This window comes from Emiliania huxleyi (genome assembly GCF_000372725.1).
Source record: "Emiliania huxleyi CCMP1516 chromosome Unknown EMIHUscaffold_149, whole genome shotgun sequence".
In the NCBI taxonomy this organism is placed as follows: Eukaryota; Haptophyta; order Isochrysidales; family Noelaerhabdaceae; genus Emiliania; species Emiliania huxleyi.
The window spans coordinates 228,363-248,175 of NW_005201102.1; the positions used below are offsets into that span (position 1 = coordinate 228,363).

Here is a 19,813-nt window from a genome sequence, read left to right on the forward strand (position 1 = left end):
GCGCGTGCGCCACGAGGCGTGGCGTGCGCCTGCAGGCGAGGAGTGGATATGTACAGTTTGCACGATGATCAACGCGGCGGCCAGCAAGGTGCTTGGACCTAGACGCTGGACACGGATCTTTGTATTCCAACTGGGGCGCGTATCCGCTGTATCGGCCGTATCTACTGGGTTCACGCGGTGCTCCGAGTACACTGCACGACACCGCATCCCCACCCTCACATTGGTGTACCCCCTCACGTGAGGCGTGCGACGCTTGCGGTTCGCCCCGCGGACCTGCTGCGCCGTCTGGCAGCGCCAAAGAAGCGGGCGAAACGGGGGGCGAAAGCAGCTCCGACCTGTCCGAGGTGTCTTCCATTACGAGGGAGATTGTCTTGGAAAGGGGTCGCGAGAATGTCTTGGCGCGGAAAGGGGCTGACGGCATCAACCGCATCAAAGTCAGCGCCGATGGAAAGGTGACCGAGACAAAGGAAACTACCAGCGGCCGCATCGTCAGCTTCGCGACTGGGAACGTGACACCAGAGGGCGATATCATCACCAATGTTACGCACTGCCCAAAGACGCACCAAATGGAAGAACGACGGACTGGGAGCTCGGGCAAGCCACGCTGCGACACGTGCGCGGTCAAGATTGAAAAGAACTCGCCATACCTCGTCTGCCGCGAGTGCGACTGGGTCGTCTGCAAAGGCTGCTACGGTCCCTTCGTCTGGTGTCAGCTCGCAAAGGTTGTCCAGATCAGCGAGGGCGAGTTTGCCATCAGCGAGGGCGATGGCACTCTGCCAGTTAAATCAATCGTCATGGATCACCGTGTCGGACGCGATGCCCCTCAACATCTGAGGGTCTGTGCGGCTCAAGCGCCGCAACGTTTGAAGGTCGAGAAGAAGCTGCTGCGTGTGACGACGACGCCTTGCTCGTAACAGCCACCGGACAACCATTAGTCTAATGGGAGAGGATGACCTGTCCTGTGGTGAGTCCGGTGTCTGTGTGACCCTTGCCCAGCCCCCGCCTTCGTTAGTACTACTACTTTTAGCTTAGCTCTCTCTCGTTGTGTCGAGCCTGTCTGCTGTGAGAGAGAGTTCTTTTGTTTAAACTCTCTCGTTGTAAAGTCGATCTTGTCAACACCAGCGGGCCGGATGATCGGGATCGGGCTGCGCAGGGCAGAAAGAAAGAAACAGAATCACAGGGGGAAGAAAAGGGGAATCTTGTCCGTTCCCTTCTAGAAAAAATTCTTTTTACCTGGCCGTAAAATTCTCTTTTTCAGAAATCCAACGCCCCGCCGGCGCGACCGGCGGAGCACACAAACACACATATGCCGCTCATGGTGACTTCTCGTCAGCGCAGGACGCTCCGCGAGGCGGAGCCGCCCTCTCTCCCGGCCGCGCTGGCGGCCACGCTCGCCGCCAACCACGCAAGGGTGCTCGACCTATTCCGTGCTCTTGACCGGAACGAGGATGGGCTCGTCTCACGCGGTGAGTTGCGGAGCAAGCTGATGGGGCTGGGCCTGCAGGTGTCGCCGCACGAGCTCAACGAGCTCTTCTACGCCCTCGATCCCGACGGCTCTGGCGCCATCGACTATGAGGAGCTCCGCCGCGCTCTGCTCGAGGCTGGCCGAGGCCCTCCCAAGCGATGGGCGTCGCCACCGCCGCGGTCGGGCGCGGTGCGGTCGTCAGCGGGCGTGGCGCTGCCGGTGGCAGTGGCGGAGGAGCTCCGATCGCAGGTGGCCGATGTGCAGTCGCAGGTGCGCGAGCTGCTGCACGCCGTGCACGCGCAGCTCCGCTCGCTGCACGACCAGAACCAGGCGGGACTCCGCGCGGCGGCAGAGGCGGCGGCCGCTGCCGCGACGGCGGAGGCGCGCGAGCGCGAGGCCGCCCTCGCGGCGGAGTTGCGCGCCGTCGCCGCCGCAGCCAAGCAGGATGCGGCGGCGGCGGCCACCGCCGCCGCCAGAGCAGCCGAGGCGCTCGACGGCGGAGGCGGAGGCGGAGGCGGCGGTGGTGGACGAATGGAGCGGCTGGAGCGGCTGGCGAGGGAGGTGGAGGCGCTGCAGCGCGAGGCGCCGCGGGCGCGGGAGGCGGCGGCGCGCGCGGCGGAGGAGGCGGCTGCCCGTCAGGCGGCAGCGGTGGAGAAGTGCATGCATGAGCGGCTGCAGGAGGCCCTCGCTTCGAGTGACCTCGCTTCGGCGCCCCGCGAGGCGGAGCTGGCGGCGCAGAGGGAGGAGGTGCGCGCGTTTGCGTCGGCGACCGAGCGGTCGGTGGCGTCGCTGGCGGCGGCGCTCGAGGAGCAGGCGTCGCTCATCAGCGGCCGGCTCGCGGCTCTCGAGGCCGAGCAAGAGGCCGCCGCATCACACGCGCGCGAGCGGGACGCCGAGCAGCGCGCGGCGGTGTCAGCAGCCGAGCGGGAGGGTGCGGCTGCGGCGGCGGCGCACAAGGCGGCGGTGGCGGAGGTGCGCGAGGAGGTGCGTCGCGTGGCGAGCACCGAGGCGTCGCTGCACCGCGCCGCGGACGCGCGCGCCCAGGCGGCGGAGGAGGAGGCCGCCGCGTCGAACCGCCGGCTGATTGCGCTTGAGGAGGCGGTGGCGACGGCGCTGCCGCGGAGCGAGGCGGCGGCGGCGGCGGCGGCGGAGGCTGCGGGCCGCGCGTCGAGCCTCGAGGCCTCTCTCGCCGCGTTGTCTCCGCGTGTGGCTGCGGATGAGGCTGCGCGCGCGGCGCTCGAAGGCGCGGTGCGGGAGCTGGCGGCGGCGGTGGAGGCGGTGCACCACAAGGCGGTCGGCGCTTGCTCCGAGCTGCGCAGCGAACTCGAGCCGCGGCTCGCTGCAGCAGAGCAGCGGCTGGAGGCCACGGAGGCGGAGCTGCAGGCTGTCGCAGACGAGGCGCAGGGCGCGGCCGCCAGCGCGGCGCGCGGCGCGGCGCAGGCGAGCCAGGCGCAGGAGGCGGCGGCGAGGCGCATCGGAGCCGTCGAGGCGGCGGCGACGGCTCAGGCGGCGGCGCTCGAGGCGATCCATGCGGAGTGGCTGCCCGAGATGGCGCCGCGGGCGGCGGTCGAGGAGCTGCGCGCGCGGCTGGAGCGGTGCGCGCTGCGAGAAGAGGTCGGCGAGGCGGCCGAGCGTGCTATCTCCGCGGCGCGCCACCCGCTAGCCCCCTCCCCAGGCACTCCTCCTGCTAGAGCACTTCCTAGAAGGGCGTCGTGGGGCAGAGAGAGCCGAGAGGTTCCAGAGCCGAGGGGGGGGGGGGGGGGGAGAGAACCTGAGACAGGCCCTCGCGTGAGTCGCGCGCCGTGAGTCTCTCCGGCGGTGGTAGGCGCGCCTCGACGCGATGCGCGGCACTCACCGCGCCATGGAGGCGGGGCTGCACGTCCTCGGCGCCGACCTCGCCGAGTACGCGCAGATCGCGCCGCACGGCGGAGACCCGATCGCGCCCAGCCGCCGCCAGAGCTTCGGTACACCCCCCCGGGGCGCTCCCCCGACCGACGCGCTCGCCGATGGCGCCGAGTGGGGCAGCTGGCCGCCGAGCGGACCTTCGGGCGCGCGCGTCGCTGTGGCGGCTTGCGCCGCGCACCGCTCCACTGCTCCGTGGCCGCCCTCGCCGGGCTTGGTCTCGCCGCCCGACCCGCACTCGCCTCCACCGCCGCCGCCACAGCCGCCGCAGCCGCAGCCGCCGCAGCCGCCGCAGCAGCCACCGCAGCCGCAGCCGCCGCAGCAGCCGCCGCAGCAGCCGCAGCAGCCGCCGCAGCAGCAGCCGCAGCCGGCAAGGCACGCCAGCCTCCCTGGACGCCTCGAGCCGCGGACTCCGCCTTCTGCGGTGGGGCCTCCAAGGCGCCAGGGCGGCGTGGCTCCGTTTGCCTCGTCGCCGCTCTCCCCCCACCACCTCTCCCCCCACCACCTCTCCCCCCACCACTCGCCGCCTGCCGGCGAGCTCGCGGCGGCTGCATCGTCCGCGAGCGCAGCTGCTCCGCCGCACGTGGCGCCGCCGGCGCACGCGGCGCAGCTCTCGCACAGTCACGCGCCGCACGAGCAGCGCCACTGCGGCCACTTCGCCGGCGGCTGTGGGGACGCGCCAGAGCATGCGAGCTCTGCGTCTGTGGGCGAGGCGAGCGCCGGGCCTTCCTCGCCGTGCGTGGAGCAGCGGTCCCCGCCCCAGCGGTTCGCGCCGCCCGACTCTCAGGCGCCGGCGCCGGGGGAGAGGGCCGCGGACGCAGAAGGCAGCTATGGCGCGCTGCACGCGCGCGTCGAGGAGCAGCTCGCGCGCTGCTCCGCCTTGCTCGGCTCCCAGCCCAAGGGAGATGCCGAGTGCTGATTGCCGGGCTGGTGGCTCGTGAGCGTTGACGCCGGCGTGCTTTTGCGAGCAGACAAGGGCGTGCAGGGAACGTGCTCTGCACAGGCCGCGGGGGCTGGAGAGTGAGGCGGGTGGGATCCGTAAGTGCATGCGTGCTTAGCTGTGGCTTAGGGAGAGCTCTTTACGTACCTGAAGCAATCAAGCTCCCGAGATAAAAAAGAAACTTTGCTTTGCTCACAACGCAAACCACCACATATATGGACCTGCACAGGATATGTGCCCGAGCGTTCCGAGGCGCGACTCGCTTCACCTTCAGCCTTCACCCTCCGACGCTCCACCCGCCGGCCTGTGTGTGTTCCAGCCCCGCGCACCGCTCACGCATTGCACAGTTGACACTCCCCCCCCCTCGGCCGGCCCGCCGGACACACACAGATCAGACGCGGGCTGGTAGCTTGAACATGGCGAAAGAGCGCACGTGTGCAGCCTCGAGTTCGTGCGCCAGGGCTTCGAGGTCTTTGGCCGTCGTGAGGGGCGCGCCCGGCCCCTCGCCCAGCACCTCCTTGATTCGCTTGCCCTCGTACACCTGGAGCGTGCCCGGCGTCTCGCCCTGCGGGTAGTGGAGCACCCGCCCCACGTGGTCGAACCGGATCATCACCTCGACGAGGGTCTCCACGTCCTTGCTCCCCTTGACCTGCATGTACGCCTCGCGCAGGCCGTCGCGCGCGCTGAGCGCCCTCGCGAGGAGCCGCTTCAGGTAGCTCGGCAGGTGCACCTTGGTCCCGACCTCGTCGACCGCCTTCTCCACCAGCATCGGCATCGACAGCTCGAGCACCTCGTTCAGATAACCCAGGCAGCCAGGCAGCCGCGGCACCACGTCGACGCCGTACACGACGTTGACTGCGTTGGCGTTGAGGTCGGCGAGGATCGCGTGCGACTCGCCGTGCACGTCCGGGTCGAGCTGCGCGAGCGAGGGCTCCGAGAGAATGGTCATCGGTGCGGCGAAGCCGAGGGTGGAGACGTGCACGCCGCGGTCGAGCTGGTTCCACGGCGCCGCGCCCTGCTCAATCTGGCCGCGCACGAAGAGGTGGCCGACGTGCGCGAGTCCCCCCGCGAGGGAGTGGCCGGTCAAGATCATCCGCTGCACCTTGTGCTCCAGCATCAGGGAGACGATTCTGCCTTCGTGGGCGGCGAGGTCGTTCTCGCAGAGCGAGACGTATGCGCCGTGCGCTCGGATCGGGCTCTTCCCGTCCCTGGACCAGCGGCGGGAGACGACTGGCGTCGCGTCGACGTCGGAGACCCAGTCCATGATCGTGTGCGAACCGCGCCAGAGGAGCAGCATCGTGGAGACGCCGCCCATCTGCACGACGGCGTAGCCAAACGGCGGCAGCGAGACGTCGAGGACGCCGTGCACCTCCAACGTCGCGGAGGCCCACTGGATACTCTCGACGTGGGCCTCGATCGGAGCGAAGAGGACGCGTGCGTCCGCTGCGGCGGTGTCAAGCTCGTACATCGACGCCACCATTGTGGCGCAGGCCTCGACCACCTCCCTTGTGAGCGGCTTGACAGCCTCGGCGAGGGTGACCGGCACGGCCGGCGATGCGGCAGGAGCGAGCTCGCGGCTCGCTGGCGAAACGGCCTTGCCGAGGAAGCTTGCGATCTCCCTCTGCTTGCGAGCCACCTCTGGCTCCACGCCATCGCCATGATCGACTTCGATGACGTCGCTCGGCGACTCTGGGCGAGGGCTCTTTGGGCCCTGGAATCTGGCTCTGAGGAACGCAATCGGCGACGAGAGCGGGGACGAACTGAGGCTTCGCTTGCCCGGAGCCACCGTTACGGCGAGCTTGTTGCTCCTTCCCTGAGGCATGGTAATGGCGCGCGAAATGACAGGAACTAGAGCAAATGGGGGGGCGGACTTCAGCTGGGTCCTTTTGTGGCTCTTTCTTTTCTTCGTCAGGCGGATTTCTTTCTTGCGGAAGTCGTCTGTCGTTAATCGTCAAGGAGAGAGAAACATGGAAGCTGCCTCTCTCACAGCGGCACACTGGCACAACAAAGGGTGTGGACTGGCGCACCCTTTTCCACTAGTACACTAATCGGCACACCACCGGAGCCGAGGGCAGAAGAAAGAAAGAAAACACACAACCCAAGGGAGGGATGGGAGAACGGCACGCCGCCACCACACAGGGATTTTAAGGAGAGGAGGGTGTGATGCGCTAGCCGTCGCCCACCGGCCACCCTGGGGAGTCTGCCTCTTCGTATCTCTTTTCGCAGTCTCTCGCCGCTTCTCGCTGCAACCTTCATGCCACCTCGCGGCCGTCCCACTCTCGTCGTTCTCTCCCTTGTCACTTCCCCCTCTGTCGCGTCGTTCTCTGGGGGCTGAAAATTCCTCCAAAAAATTCTTTCTCGCCGCCAGGGACAAGACGCGGCGGCTGCGCGTCAGGCATGCGGCTGCTGGGACCTGCGCTGGCTTGCTGGTGCGTGTCGAGCGTGTCGGCGAGCGGCTACCGGTTCGATGCCATCCAGTCGAAGCGGGGCGTTCAGCACGCCGACATCCAGCCGCTTCTGTCGGATAACGCCGTCGTCGGGCTGATCATGATGCTGTTCCTCGTGCTCTTTTGCTTCGGCAAGCAGTAGTAGGGGTGCGGCGCGCACCGGCGCGCGTAGCACCAAATCGCATTGTGTCGCCTTGGTCACGTACTACGACTCGAGCAGATGCGTCAGCGCGGGGCGCAGGCGAGCGCCGCCTGGGGACCTTAGCCGGCGAGGCAGTTTGGATCGCCGACCACGCATCCGGCGGAGCGTGTGGCGAGGGCAGAGAGAAAAGGTTGCATCTGCGATCTGGTTGTGTGCGCGCGCACCCTGGCCCTCCATGATCTCTTCCTTCTTGGCAATGCCGGCGGATTGGGGTTTTTTGCGTTTCGTCTGAGCTCCCCAGCTCGGCTGACGGCTCCTTTCTACTGTACATACACAGATCACAGAAAATGCTATGTGGTCCATGCGCCCAGCGAGAGGAGAGACCCGGCCGTGAGGCCCGAGTTGAGGGCGAGCACGAGGAGCGCGCCGGCGGCAGGGCGGTCTCGCTCCTCCACCGCGCGCGGCGCTCGCACAAAGATGGCGGTGGTGAGCCAGCCGTTGGAGAGGGCAAACAAGTGCAGCGCCAGCGCCGGCAACGCGTCCGAATGCGCGCGCGCCGCCTCGCTTCGCCGGAAGGCGACGAAGAGTGGCGCGAACAGCAGCCGGCCCGCGGCGAAGAGGAGGAGGCTGCGCGACTCGCGCGGAATGCAAAAGGGAAAGGCGCGGCCGAGCATGTCGCCCGCGTTGAAGTTGAGGAAGGAGAGCGGGACGTAGAGGGCCCTACACGCCAGATGTAGCCGAAGTGTGGCCGAGGTGTGGCCGAGGTGTGGGCGAGGTGTGGCCGGGATCTAGCGGCGCCTCCACTCGCACGAGGAGGGGGCTGCTTCGCTCGCGCGGATGGCCGAGGTGAGGGTGGGGAAGACGAAAAGAGTGACGCCAAAGCAGAGGAAGAGGGCCGCCTCCCACCCCAGCAGCGCCCTTGCCAGCCGCAGCAACGCCACCACAGGCCCGCTGCCGCCCTCGCCCTCGCCGCCGCCGCCGCCGCTGCCACCCTTGGCGCCGCCCTCCGGTCCACGCGGTCTATGCCGCGCGTCGAGGGCGACGAAGGCTGCGGCGCAGCAGGCTGCGACGGCGCAAGACGCGCCAAAGTACAAGGCCGCGCCCACCAGCGCGCCACGCCCGCCCGCGCCGCCGTCGTCCTCCGTCTCGCCGGCGGAGCCGGCGCAGCGGCGGCGGGCGGCGGCGGCCTCGCGCGCGAGGTTGATGAGCGAGACGACCACCCCTGCGGCGGCCTGCCCGCTGCTGAGCGCCGACATTTGCTGCGGCGCAAACGCGGTCGCGTACCCCGCCAGCGACGCCGTGAGCACCGCCTGGCTGACGCTCGCGCCGGCCGCAGAGGAAAGGAGCAGCGCGGCGCTGGCGGCCGGGCTCGGCGCGCTGCCGCTGCCGTGGAGCAGCGGCCACAGCGCCAGCAGACAGGCGCCGCCGAACGCGACGCCGATGGCGCCGAGCGAGACCAGGACGCGGCGGCGCGCTGTGACGAGGTGGAGGAGTGGCTGCAGCGCGAGGATCGAGACGAGGCCGACGAGCGTGAAGGAGCTGGTGAGGGTTGGAAGGAAGGTGTCCTCCCAGCGCGTCCCCTCGAAGAGCAGGGCGTAGAAGCTGGTTGGCGTGATGAAGGCGTTCCAGGCCCACAGGCTTCCCACGCCTAGTGCGAAGAAGGCTGGCACAGACCAATGTTCGCCGGGTCGCTCGCCGCTCGCGGAGGAGGGGGCGCTCGAGCTAGTGCTGTCCTCGGCGAGAGGAGCGAGCTCCGATGTGCTGTGCCCTTTCGGCATGGGCGAGGCGCAAATGTTCGTGCAAGCACGTGATCGCGAAACATATTTTTCCTCATCAAGCCCAAATCGCGCTGCAGGCCCAAATGTTGGTTCTAACGAGCTAAAGTGAGCGAGACGATCGAGCGAGGGGTCCCGTACCATGCGGAATCGACCCTATCCAGTGCTCAAGTGCTCAAGCTTAAAGTGCTCCAAGTGCGAGCCTGGCCGCTATGGTGTATGGAGGCCACGCAGCGAGGGTGGCCACCATACGTGTACATCTATTACTTGTGCTCTTTTTTTTCTACACAAGTCCGCTGGCACGTATGGGACAAAACAATCTCTCTCTCTCTCGTATGGAGCTTGCACAGACCCCGAAGGTTGGACGATCAAAGGTAAGAAGTACTGGTTGAAAAATGATGGCAGTGGTGTCGACACATCCCTGACGGAGTCGAGTTCTACCTCGAACCTTGCCACGAGGGTGAGACCATAACCCAGGAACAGGTCTCTCTTGCCCGTTCTGAGTGCACATCAGCAGCACATCAGAGGGAGTGAGGGGGCCGCCACGGCTGGGGTTCGGCGCGCGGGACCGTGATCCGCTCCGGGTCTGCGACCAATCCTCGTTCAGCGCGTGCGATGCGTTGCGATATGGGGGAGCCGGGAGGGGGGAGGGAGTGAGGGGGCCGCCACGCGAGGGCTGGTGCTCTAGGAAATACCACCACTCCATTGCTCTTACCATTATACCACCCTCCCCCCAGGTGCCAGGAGAATCAAATAAGTTGTAAACCACCCATTTTATCAGTAAATCGTCAAATGGCCAGCACTCTGACACTCTGCTCATTCGCCAGAGCACGCAGCTCCCACGCAGGGACCAGTTCTAGTGGCTGCTATGGCCTATACCACATACACATAACTCGTTTCAAACTCGGTATCGTACCACCGGCCCGACGCGCGCTCTCACAATTAGCGACGCCGGCCCACAAGCTCAGAGATCCGGATTTGAGGGTGGCTGGCTCATCTCCACTCTCATGTTTGCGTTCGTGTGGCTTCTCGCGTGGGTGCCCGAGGCCAAGGCCAACCTCATGACGGGCAAGCCGCTGTCCTCAACGCAGCCGAGGTCGATAGCACATTCCAATGCCACCGACGGGCTGCTGGCGCCAGCCATGCAGGCTGGCCGACCGCATCCGGGTTAGTTTTTGCAGCCCCGCTCGTCGCCGAGATCACGGTGCAGGCGTCTCCTGGCGCTGGCCCTCTGTGCACCCTCCCGTGCCACCATAGCTGATCCTGCGAGAGCTCATCCAGCCATGCTCGTTTCTGCTGTGGAGATCAAGGACTGCTTTGTGCGTATGGCGGAGTCATGCTTGCTCGACAGCTCCTCGAGCACGCCCGGCAGAGCCTCCCTCGCCGCCTCCACACTGTCGTCGCTGTGCGCGATTGCCATTCGCGCTATATGACTGCGAAACTCGGCCAGGCCCATGGTTGTGTCGGATCCGAATGTGATCACGCCCCGCAGTTCCTGCTTGTCGAGCTTGCCATTCATGTCGACGTCGAGCTTGTTGAAGAGTTCCTTGATGCTGACCGTGTAGCCCTCCGTGACGTCGTCGAAGTGCTGCTGCTTGCGACGCAGCGCGGCGGCGGCGGCGGCGGCGGCGTATTCCCCCTTTGGACGCACGGGAGCCATTCAGGGCAGCAGCGCCACGACAGAGCGAGTGTCGCCCGTTCGGCGTATTGCAATACTCGACCGACGCGCGACGACCGTCGTAGATCTATCTGTGGCTTGCGTCCTTTTCGAGCTTTGAGAAATATTACGAAGTAAAGTTTAACTGAAAACGACTCAAGTGGACACAAAGACAAGTATAAGGTGGGGAAGACCAAGTCAGTGATTCCCAAACATGCGCTTGCAGGGTGATCACAAAAAAGAAAAGTCAAAGACCGCTCAGCGTGCAGGGCGGAGACACATGTCCCTAAATCCCATCTCGTCTCAGAGTCGTTGTGCGTTTTTTAATTTTTACGGCAGTTTGGGGAGAGAGAGAGAGAGAGATTTATTAACTTTTCTTGCAGTTTGGCTAATTCCATTTCACTCTGACACGCTAATCTTGAAAACGTCTCCAACGGAGCTCCGTGTTGCTTCCAGCGCCCTCCCCCGCGTCCCTGCGGCCATGGCCGATGCTCCTAGTATGAGAGGTCATCTGGCTACCGCGAGCGCGACCCAACTCGTTGACGTCGTCCGATGGTTGTGCCTCAAAGTCAGCCTTCGGAGGCTATCGTGGGGTCGAGCCGGCGGCGGCTGTTACATGTGGTTCCACCACCCCTCGTAGGCTTTGCCTCTGACCGCCACCGTTCCCAGGCTGCCTAATGGGATGGAAAGGAAGGCTCGGCGAGCGTCTAGAAGCGTTCGAAGGCCCCCGCACGGGGGGTCCCGGCCGACGTCATGCGCGTCCGCCAAGGGTCCGGGGTCGCCCAGGCAAGTCGTCTTGGCAAGTGGCCCAAATCCGATGAGTTTTCCAGGTGTGAACAGCTGTTGAGAGGTGTGAATTCATCCCGGGCGGGGTGCGGGGCGGTAGTCCCGCAGAGAAAATTTTGCGTGCTGGGGCACTGAGATCGCAGTTTTATTAGTCCACGGCGGATGCCAGCTGCAGCTGCGAGGAGACACGCAGTGCCTCATTTGAGCATGAATCAGCGTCCTTTCTGCTGGCATCACGCATAGGAGAAGCCGAGAGGCACGAGGTCCTCCAATTTGCCGTACCGACGTCGCGCCTAGAGAAGATCACGGCCGCTGCCAAGCAGGCCAAGCTCGATCTCGACCGCGACCGCGCCTCTGCCGCCCTCCCCCCTGCGCCCGCCGCAGCTGGCCTTGCGTCCGGCGTCGCTGCCACCGGCCCCGCCGGCCTTGCGCCCGGCGCCGCTGCCACCGGCACCGGCACCGGCCCCGCCGCTTCTGACACCGCCGCGTCCGCCGCGCCCGCCGCCGACCCGCCGACGGAGTCGCCGCTCACAATTGCAACACCAATGCTCGAGATCAGCACGAACGTTGTGATCGCCACGTACGACAGCGCGGGTAGGTTCGACTGGTGGTGCGGCCGCGTGCAGCAGATGCTCTGCAAGTCGGGCGGCAAGAGGGGGAGCTACGTGCGGACCTATCTCCCCGTGCCGTTCGACGAGGCTAAGGCAGCCAACTATAAGATCCACTGCAACTTCTACGCCAAGTCGGGCGCGGACGGCGACTACACCTTCAAGTACAACGTCGACGATTCCGCCCCGTACCACATGGAGTCGGTGCTCGGCCTCCTCGACCTCAACCTCCCCACCGACGAAGGAGTCTACGTGCCGCGCGATCAACAGGCCGGCTGGAAGTTTGACGAGGCGCTTAAACTGATCACGCCGGCCGCGGACTCTGCTCCCCACCGCAAGCGGAGTACCGCCGACGACGAGGCTGGCGGCTCCTCTGGCGCGAAGAAGCGCGCCCTAACGCTGACGCTCACACGCAAGGGCGGGACGCTTGGAATCTCTGTCGACCCCAACAACCACCAAATCACCAACGTGGTCGAGGGTGGCGCTGGCGACACCGCCGGGCTTTGCGTGGGCGACTTCATCGCCGAGGTCAACGGCAAGTCGACGACCGGCGGCTCCTTTGGCAAGCTGCTGCCTGCTGCAGCGACGGCGGAGATTAGGCTGCGGCTCATCCGAGTGCAGGTGGTTGAGCCCGACCATCTACACCTCCCTGACCTACTAGCATAAGTGTCTTCCCCTCCCCCTCGCACACAGGATTGACGCTGCTCTCGGCGCTCGCTCCCTCCTCGCCGCCGCGGACCAGGCGTGCCCGCGGGGGCTCTGCAGAGAGACGGCTCCGCGCGATCGGACCGACTTTTTTCAGACTGGACTATTCTGGATACTAAGGGTATGTGCAGCTAGATCTCACTGAGCTGAGCTCATATCTGCCCTCAGTATCCTGTTTTGAGTTCGGGAATGCCTTCAGTATCCTGTTTCCGTGTACGGAGGGCCGCGTCCGGACGCGCATGACGTCGGCCGGGACCCCCCGTGCGGGGGCCTTCAGCGTTCTCGACCTCATCGTGGCAACCACGCAGGACATTCGTTTTTGGCGCAAGAGAAGGAGAGGTCAGTGTAGTATTACAACTCAGGTGAGAAGTGACTAATTCCGCCCGAGTACATGAACAACTCCGCCCGAAAGGACGTCGCAATCATGTGACGGAAAGTGCGCTCCTCCTGACAAAGTGCGCTCCACCTCTCCTGGTCCTTCCCCTCTCTGGTCGTGGTGCGATGCTGTCGACCGCCCTGCTGCACCTCTGCCCGCTCGCGGCCGCCGTGCCGTCACCGACACCGTGTGAGTGCGGTCGCTCGGATGCCAAAGCTTCCACGTGCTCCGTCGAGCAGTTCCTCGACGCGACGTACTTTTGGGACTCCGTCGACCCAATCCCTGTCGACCCAAACTGCGCCAAGGACCCATACTCGGCGATGGGGTCTGAGATTATTCAGGGCTTCAAAGCTTCCGACGACGGCAACTACAGCATCATTCAGGGCCCGTCCCCCTTTCCGCCGGGCACCTGCGGTTCGCGCTCCTCTTCAGATCCGCGTGTGTTCGGGCCGCACTTCTGGAAGACGTTCCACACAATGGCTGTGAACTATCACTCACCACCGACCAAGGCTGCACTCGGAGCTTGCTCCGCCTTCATCAAGGCCCTGCCTTACATGATCCCCTGCACTCACTGTGCCTGGGACCTAGGACAGTTCATCCAAACGAACATTGAAAACAGCGGCAAATACAACGAGACCTGCATGGGAGCTACCTCGGAGCATTTTGATGAGTCCTTGTGCTTTGCACCCGAAGAGGCCTGCAAGTCGCAACGCTCGCTCGTCAGCTTCTTTGTTCGCGCGCACAACAACGTTAACAGCCACACGAACCCGTGCCGACCGCGCTTTACCATCAAGCAGGGCTATGACATGTACAAGAACTCCTCGCCAGACTTCTGCGCGCGTGACATCGTTTGGGGCTCGAAACAGATTTGTGGTGGCGGGTACTGCGCCCCGCGGGGACCGTGTGAAGAGATGGTTGGGCCGGTAGGAACCGGGACAGGAAGCGGGCCTTCGGAAAACGACTACTTCGGAACCGACGAGACAGAGGGTTGCACCCTCGACACTGCTCTTTCCTGCGGCAGCGTGGCCTGCAAGGCGGCGTGAAAAGTGCTATAAGAAGAGAGGGGGAGGATAGACAGTATATGATAGATGCGATCGCCAGCTAGGCGCCCAAGATAGAGGCCCATTCCGAATAGCGAATTAATTAACAGCTGTTGAGAGAGATTCTTCTCTCTCTGTCGCAGCTGCCTATCTGGAAGGCACCGAGAGGTACAAAATGGCGCAAATGGTCAAAATCAAAGTTTTGTAACGCGAGCTGTGCCACAGTGAAATGGAACTAGCCTTTATCATCCGGGTGCACGCGGTGGGTCTGGACTTTCCTGACACGCGACGCCCCCGAATGCTGCAAGAGACGGGGGCAATTTAGCGTGAGAGGCCCGCCCAGACGGCTCGGCGGCATCGGGCGCCCGACCCGCGGCGCGGGACGCGGCGGGGACAGGAGGGCGAGCCCCGCGGCGTTGTCCCCTCCCCTCTAGTCGGTCGCCTCCTCCTCGGCGAGGCGCGCGGCGAGGATGGCCTTGGCCGTCGCCTATTCTCCGCCAGCTGTCGGTTTCTGCGCGAGTTCTTCTTGTCGCGCCAGCTCTGGTCTTAAGCGTCGCCTCCATGCAGAGCGCCTCCTGCTCGTCCTTGACGCCGCACCTAAAAAAGAAAAAACAGGTCCGAAAAGGAATACAGCGCCCCCTGCTCGTCCTTGACGCCGCACATCTTTGGGAGGAAGGAGTCGTCCTCGAACTGCGCGACGCCGAACGGCGCGAGCCTGCAGTGTGAATGCGCCAGCACTAACTAATTAATCAATTAAGTCGTTTGACGGGCGCGAGCCTGCAGTGTGAATGCGCCAACACCATCGGGGCGGGGCGACGGCAGGGCGCAGCGTCTCCAGAGCACCGCGAGAGTGAGAGCGATGCGAATACCGCGAGCACGGCTCGACTACTACGTGTCCTCTCGAGCGCGACGTGGCATGCAAGAAGACGTCTTCCGCTTCTCTAAGCGGCGCGAGCCCCGTTCGCGCGACGCGGCCGAGATATGGGGAGATATGGGGAGATATGGGGAGATATGGGGAGATATGGGGAGATATGGCGCGAGCCCCGTCCGCGCGACGCGGCCGACGAACTGCCGCAGCGTGTTAGCCGAGTGGTTGGCGATGAAGTCGCGGTCGACGAGCACCTGATGGAGAGTGAAATGAGTGAATGAACTAGCTCGTGTCGTTTGAGCGCGAGGACGGACGACATCGGAGGGGCGACCTGCTCGTACTCTCGGGTACTCTCGGGTACTCTCGGGTACTCTCGGGTACTCTCGGGTACTCTCGGGTATCCTCGGGTACTCTCGGAGGGGTGGCCTGCGCAGAAACAAGGGAGGCGACTCTGTCCTCCGACGCCTCTCCGAGGTGGTGGCCGACGCTACATCGACGAGCACCGACGTGCAGGGCACGTTGGCGCCGTACGTGAAGTCCTTGGTCACGCCGCAGACGGCGAGCGCGCCCTTCTCCATCTGGTCCGCGACGTAGTTTGTGTAGGCGATGTCGCCCTTTGGGTTGAGCGACGGCTCGAGCGGCATGTGCGCCGCCACGCCTACCGACAGGGGGCATGGCGACGCTCGGGGCTCCCTTCCTCTCGGCTCGAGCGGGCGTGTGCGCTTCCGCGCCCGAGAGGAGCAGCGAGCGCCACGTGTCGTCCACCGGCAGCGAGTCCACCTTTTTGAAGTCGCCGGTCGACGGCACCGACCGGTAGAAGGCGCCGTCGAACTGGTTGACCATTTGCGGCGCGAACTTCTTGAGGTGCGCCTTGGAGTGTTGTCGACGCGGGCATGAGTGAGAAAGAGTGCGTGGCTGCTTCTGAGGTGCGCGCCTTGGAGTTGGTCGACGCGGGCAGGAGTGAGAAAGAGTGAGTGCGTGGCAGCTTCTTGAGGTGGCAGCGCCTTGGAGTTGACAACGCAGTCCTCGGGGATCTTGAGCAGACCCGACGACTCGGAGAGGCCTACAGACACGGACGTCTCGACGCTGCAGGAGCGAGACCCTGTGCGGGCAGCGGCGGGAGAGGGGGGGGGTGCGAGGACCCATGTCGCGCAGCTTCGCGGCGATGATCTCCTCGACGCGGTCCTCGCCCCCCTTGACCTGCGAGAAAAAGAATTCTTTTGGCGAGGGAGAGTCTCGACGTCCCACCTCGGTTTCTGTGCTCAGAGTGTCGTGACCTTCTCCGCCTCCTTGCGGATGTTGCTCATCACCTGATTCAGTCATGCAATCAATAGACTCCATTCAATACACGTCCTTCATTCGCAGCTTGCGGGCATGTGGGACATCACCTTCTCCGCGGCGGCCTCCTCCGCTTCGAGGTCCTTGTTCAGCTTCTTGAGCGACGGCATCTCGGCGATCAGCGCCTAGAAGACAGAACCCCGCCCACCAATCTTTCTTTTTTCTTCGTGGGCGGCGGCATCGCGGCGACCCGCGCCCCGGACTGCACCATGATCTGCTTGTGCGGCTGCGCGGACACGGTGAGCGTCATGCCGGGGAAGTGGTGCGCGTTGCCCAGCAGCAGCTGCTCGGTCGAGTACGGCGGGAAGATCGCCTTCTGCATGTTCGTCGACGGCGTGCAGAAGGCCTTGATCAGCGCCGCGTCGCCGCACTCGCACAGCGTCTGGAGCATGTAGCTCGCATAGTGGCGCAGCGTCGAGTGCGACAGCTTGGACAGGTCCGAAAAGTGGTCGTCCACCGCCGTCACCGTGAAGCCCGCCCGCTGAGCGTGCGCCGCGACGTCCTCCTCCTCGAGCCGGTCCTACAAGAACAAGAGACGGCGCGCGCTGCCTTGCAGGCGCGGCGTGTGGCGCCCGCGCGGCTCGTGAGATCCGCTCGCGCCTGCATCGAGACGATCGCCTGCGCGGTGTACGCCTTGAGCAGCAGCGGCTCGACCTGGAGGCGAGGTCACCCGAGATCGCCCGAGATGGCCCGAGATGGCCCGAGATGACCTTGAGCAGCAGCGGCTCCACCTTGAGCCGCCCCACGAAGTCGGCGAGCGCTTGCGCCGGCTCCTCGGCCTCGGCGACCATCGAGTGCGGCAGCGCGACTTGCCCATTCGCCTTGACGAGCAGGACGCCGACGTTGAGCTGCATCGACACGAGCTCGGCGACGCCGTCAGCGTCCTCGACGATGTTGAACCGCTCCTTGACGCAGTAGCAGCAGCAGTGAGAATGATTATCACTCCCGGTGATGATTATCATCACTACTGGTAGTGATGATGTTGATCCGCCCCTTAGTAGCAGCGGCAAGAGGACGGATCATAGTGCTGCTGGTAATAACGATACTGATGATCTCGATCCGCTCCTTGAAGTATCCAATCGGCGTCTGCAGGTACGCGGCCGCCGGCAGCGTCGCCGACATCCAAACTGTCTTATACGGCGCCTGTGGACATGTCTCGGACATGTCCCGGACGTGTCCCGGTCGCCGCCTCTCCAGCCCTGTGTCTTGTGCGCGCGTCGAGCATGCCCGACACCATCGCATGCGTGAGCGTGCCTGGCCCGAGCGCCTGCCCGCCGCCCTGGTCGGCGCCCATCGTCGGCTCGTCGATGATGAGCACCGTCTTGTGCGGGTCCATCTGCATCGAGAGCCAGGAGCAGGACGCGACGTCCGTCACGAACATGCGCGGCGGCCGAATCACCTGCGCGCCGACTCCGTGGTGAATCCGCTGGCCAGTCCTCTCATTGGCTGCTTGGGCACGAGCCGCCGATCACTACTAGACTGCTCGCCTGCCTGACGCTGGCACCATTGCCGCTGCTGCTGCTGCTGCTACTGCTGCTGCTGCTGCTGCTGCTGCTGCTGCTGCTGCTGCTGCTGCTGCTGCTGCTGCTGCTGCTGCTGTTGCTGCTGCTGTTACTGCTGCTGCTCGCCTGCACGTGCCGCTTGCGCGCGCGCTGGTTCGAGAGGCCGCCCGTGGTCTCCTGGATCCGCTCCACGCCAAGCCGCAGCTTCTCCTCCATCTGAGCCTAGGAGACAGGACCTCGCCCGCCTCGGAAGGAGGAGACGCCGCGGTGTCGCCGCTCGCCCCTCCGTCGTCTGTGCCATCGAGTTGGAGGTGGAGGAGCCGCGCAGGCCGCACAGCCAGGAGCAGGTGATCTGCTGGTTGTGCACCCACGCGAACGGGATCCCCATGTTGTACAGCGTCTGGGCAACCTCGAGGTTGACGCGGCGCGCGAGGCAGCAGAAGACGACGCGGTGCTCGGGAAACAGCTCCGGCAGCGCCGGCGCGAGCGACGTCTTCCCCGTGTCGGGGGGCGATCGGAGGAGGACGAGCTGAGGCCCGGGCCGCGCGACCGCCTTGAAGAGCTGCACTTGGGAGGGGTACGGCTGCAGGAACTTGGACGCGTGCCGAGCCTTGAACTGGGACGAGGAGAGCAGCGCCGGGTGCTTGCGCAGGCACCTAGTACCATACCCCCACAGTATCGAATCCAGCGTGGGTTCAGTCCCGCCGGTGGTGCGGCAGGCACTTGTGCACTGTGAACTTGACCTTGACCTTGAGCGAGGCGAGGACGTGGCGCGCGTCGGCGAGGATCTGCAGCGGCGGCAGCTCCTCGACCCCGTACCGCATCTTGTACTGCGTCTCGAAGATGACCACCGCGTCCGCCAGGTTGCGCACCGTCTTGTAGCGCGCCTCCTCCGAGTCCTTGTCGCCGTCGCTCTTCTTCTTGGCGAGCTGGCCGGCGGCGGTGCCCATCTCCTTGGCGAGCTGGAGCTCCCACGGCGCGTCGAGCACCAGGTTCTTGCCCGGCTCGAGCGCCTCGAGCCAGCCCACCGCCCGGTCCCCAACCTGCACCTTTTTGAGCGTGTTGGACTTTGCCGCCTCGCCGTTCATGATCCGCATCACGTTGTCAATCTTGATCTGCGTCTTGGTGTTGACGCCGCCGCCGCCGCCGCCCTTGCCGCCGCCGCCGCCCTTTTTGCCGCCGCCCTTGCCGCCGCCGCCCTTCTTGCCCTTCTTGCCCTCAGCGGCCGCCTCCTCTGGCAGGTCGAGCGGCAGCGCGGCCAGCTTCGGCCGGATGTGCGTCTTGTAGCACCAGGAGGCAAAGTCGTCCATCTCGGCGAGCATGTCGCCGAGGAACTTGCCGTTCGAGTCGTCCAGCTGCATCTCGCCCTTGGTGCGGATCTGCGAGCACGCGCGCCGCAGCATCTCGGCGACCGTCTTCTTCTGGTACGAGAGCGCCGCCTCGATGTTCTTCCACTCCATCTTGTTGACCGAGTCCATGAGCAGGTCCGACGCGCCGAACCCCTCCGGCTCGGCCTCCGGGTCCGCGGCCGGCGCCGGGGGAGCGCTGCTGGAGGCGGCGGCGGACATTGTCGGCTGGTCGTCGCGCGAATGAGACGACGCGGGCTGAGACTGAAAAGAGAATTTGCTCGTCATGCAAGGGGAAAGCTGGAGGGCGGTACTAACCCTCGGAGACCCGTGTTTACTTTACGGCCCTTTCCCTCCAAGTACTGCTTTGCCTGCGCTTTCTGTTTCTTCTTTCTGGCGGCATGAGCGGCGCCGCGAGCCCAACTCTGCCCCCTGGGGGGCTGCCCAAGCTGGCGGTTGGCGACCTGGGCTCGCTGCGCGCCTTCCTCTCCGGGCGGCGGACGCGCGGCACGTCGCCCACGGCCCAGCTCGACGCGCGGCACGACACCGAGAAGCAGGACACGCTGCTCACCTGGGCCGCTCGGCACGGGCAGGCCGAGGCGGTGCGGCTGCTGCTCGAGGGCGGCGCGAGCGTCGGGGCGACGACTGGCGGCGGCGCGTCCGCGCTGTATATCGCGTGCCAGAACGGCCACCTCGAGTGCGCCCAGCTGCTCCTCGAGGCTGGCGCGGCGGTCGACCAAGTCGTCCAGCAGAACGGCGCCACGCCGCTGCTCATCGCGAGCCAGAACGGCCACCTCGAGTGCGCCCGGCTGCTTCTCGAGGCCAGCGCGGCGGTCGGCCAAGCCAACACCAGAGGCGGCACGCCGCTGATCGCCGCGTGCTTCCAAGGCCACCTCGAGATCGCCAAGCTGCTGCG

General features: G+C 65.4%; 7 protein-coding genes across 7 annotated transcripts; 4 read left to right on the top strand and 3 right to left on the bottom strand.

The window, feature by feature from the left end:
• Nucleotides 1-1,405: 1,405 nt before the first annotated feature.
• EMIHUDRAFT_60191 (hypothetical protein) lies at nucleotides 1,406-1,609 on the top strand (the record flags this gene model as incomplete). Its single annotated transcript, XM_005786851.1, has 1 exon — nucleotides 1,406-1,609. A coding segment is annotated over one exon (204 nt), but the record flags the coding sequence as incomplete, so codon positions are not given.
• A 1,717-nt stretch (nucleotides 1,610-3,326) lies between these two features.
• EMIHUDRAFT_228672 (hypothetical protein) lies at nucleotides 3,327-4,286 on the top strand (the record flags this gene model as incomplete). The annotated part of the gene is made up of 2 exons (XM_005786852.1): nucleotides 3,327-3,584; nucleotides 3,906-4,286. The coding sequence occupies 2 exons, from the start codon at nucleotides 3,327-3,329 to the stop codon at nucleotides 4,284-4,286; spliced, it is 639 nt and encodes a 212-aa protein (XP_005786909.1).
• A 177-nt stretch (nucleotides 4,287-4,463) lies between these two features.
• EMIHUDRAFT_441304 (hypothetical protein) lies at nucleotides 4,464-6,161 on the bottom strand. Its single transcript, XM_005786853.1, has one exon. It carries the CDS (start codon nucleotides 6,127-6,129, stop codon nucleotides 4,699-4,701), a length of 1,431 nt encoding a protein of 476 aa, XP_005786910.1. The 5' UTR covers nucleotides 6,130-6,161; the 3' UTR covers nucleotides 4,464-4,698.
• A 1,085-nt stretch (nucleotides 6,162-7,246) lies between these two features.
• On the bottom strand, nucleotides 7,247-8,674 carry EMIHUDRAFT_228675 (hypothetical protein; the record flags this gene model as incomplete). The annotated part of the gene is made up of 3 exons (XM_005786854.1): nucleotides 7,247-7,523; nucleotides 7,707-7,814; nucleotides 8,151-8,674. The coding sequence occupies 3 exons, from the start codon at nucleotides 8,672-8,674 to the stop codon at nucleotides 7,247-7,249; spliced, it is 909 nt and encodes a 302-aa protein (XP_005786911.1).
• Nucleotides 8,675-10,880: 2,206 nt separating this feature from the next.
• On the top strand, nucleotides 10,881-12,388 carry EMIHUDRAFT_111313 (hypothetical protein; the record flags this gene model as incomplete). The annotated part of the gene is made up of 2 exons (XM_005786855.1): nucleotides 10,881-10,896; nucleotides 11,358-12,388. 2 exons carry the CDS (start codon nucleotides 10,881-10,883, stop codon nucleotides 12,386-12,388), a joined length of 1,047 nt encoding a protein of 348 aa, XP_005786912.1.
• Nucleotides 12,389-12,888: 500 nt separating this feature from the next.
• Nucleotides 12,889-14,049, top strand: EMIHUDRAFT_363535 (hypothetical protein). The gene has a single exon (XM_005786856.1). It carries the CDS (start codon nucleotides 12,929-12,931, stop codon nucleotides 13,844-13,846), a length of 918 nt encoding a protein of 305 aa, XP_005786913.1. The 5' UTR covers nucleotides 12,889-12,928; the 3' UTR covers nucleotides 13,847-14,049.
• EMIHUDRAFT_467620 (hypothetical protein) lies at nucleotides 14,029-19,135 on the bottom strand. The gene is made up of 18 exons (XM_005786857.1): nucleotides 18,275-19,135; nucleotides 17,850-18,207; nucleotides 17,678-17,773; nucleotides 17,266-17,448; nucleotides 17,091-17,192; nucleotides 16,760-16,954; nucleotides 16,587-16,703; nucleotides 16,258-16,557; nucleotides 16,100-16,174; nucleotides 15,989-16,021; nucleotides 15,854-15,911; nucleotides 15,716-15,774; nucleotides 15,443-15,581; nucleotides 15,215-15,369; nucleotides 14,886-14,965; nucleotides 14,505-14,558; nucleotides 14,401-14,440; nucleotides 14,029-14,330 (listed from the first exon to the last, which is right to left on the bottom strand). The coding sequence occupies exons 1-18, from the start codon at nucleotides 19,117-19,119 to the stop codon at nucleotides 14,274-14,276; spliced, it is 2,946 nt and encodes a 981-aa protein (XP_005786914.1). The 5' UTR covers nucleotides 19,120-19,135; the 3' UTR covers nucleotides 14,029-14,273.
• Nucleotides 19,136-19,813: the final 678 nt, after the last annotated feature.

Excerpts from the sequence above, each read along its gene's own strand:
- EMIHUDRAFT_441304 (XM_005786853.1), bottom strand. The coding sequence starts at position 6,129 with ATGCCTCAGGGAAGGAGCAACAAGCTCGCCGTAACGGTGGCTCCGGGC.
- EMIHUDRAFT_363535 (XM_005786856.1), top strand. The coding sequence starts at position 12,929 with ATGCTGTCGACCGCCCTGCTGCACCTCTGCCCGCTCGCGGCCGCCGTG.
- EMIHUDRAFT_467620 (XM_005786857.1), bottom strand. The coding sequence starts at position 19,119 with ATGTCCGCCGCCGCCTCCAGCAGCGCTCCCCCGGCGCCGGCCGCGGAC. Across the intron at positions 14,441-14,504 it reads GACTCCTTCCTCCCAAAGAT|GTGCGGCGTCAAGGACGAGC; the intron begins GTGCGGCGTCAA and ends TTTCTTTTTTAG. Across the intron at positions 14,331-14,400 it reads AGGAGGCGCTCTGCATGGAG|GCGACGGCCAAGGCCATCCT; the intron begins GCGACGCTTAAG and ends GGCGGAGAATAG.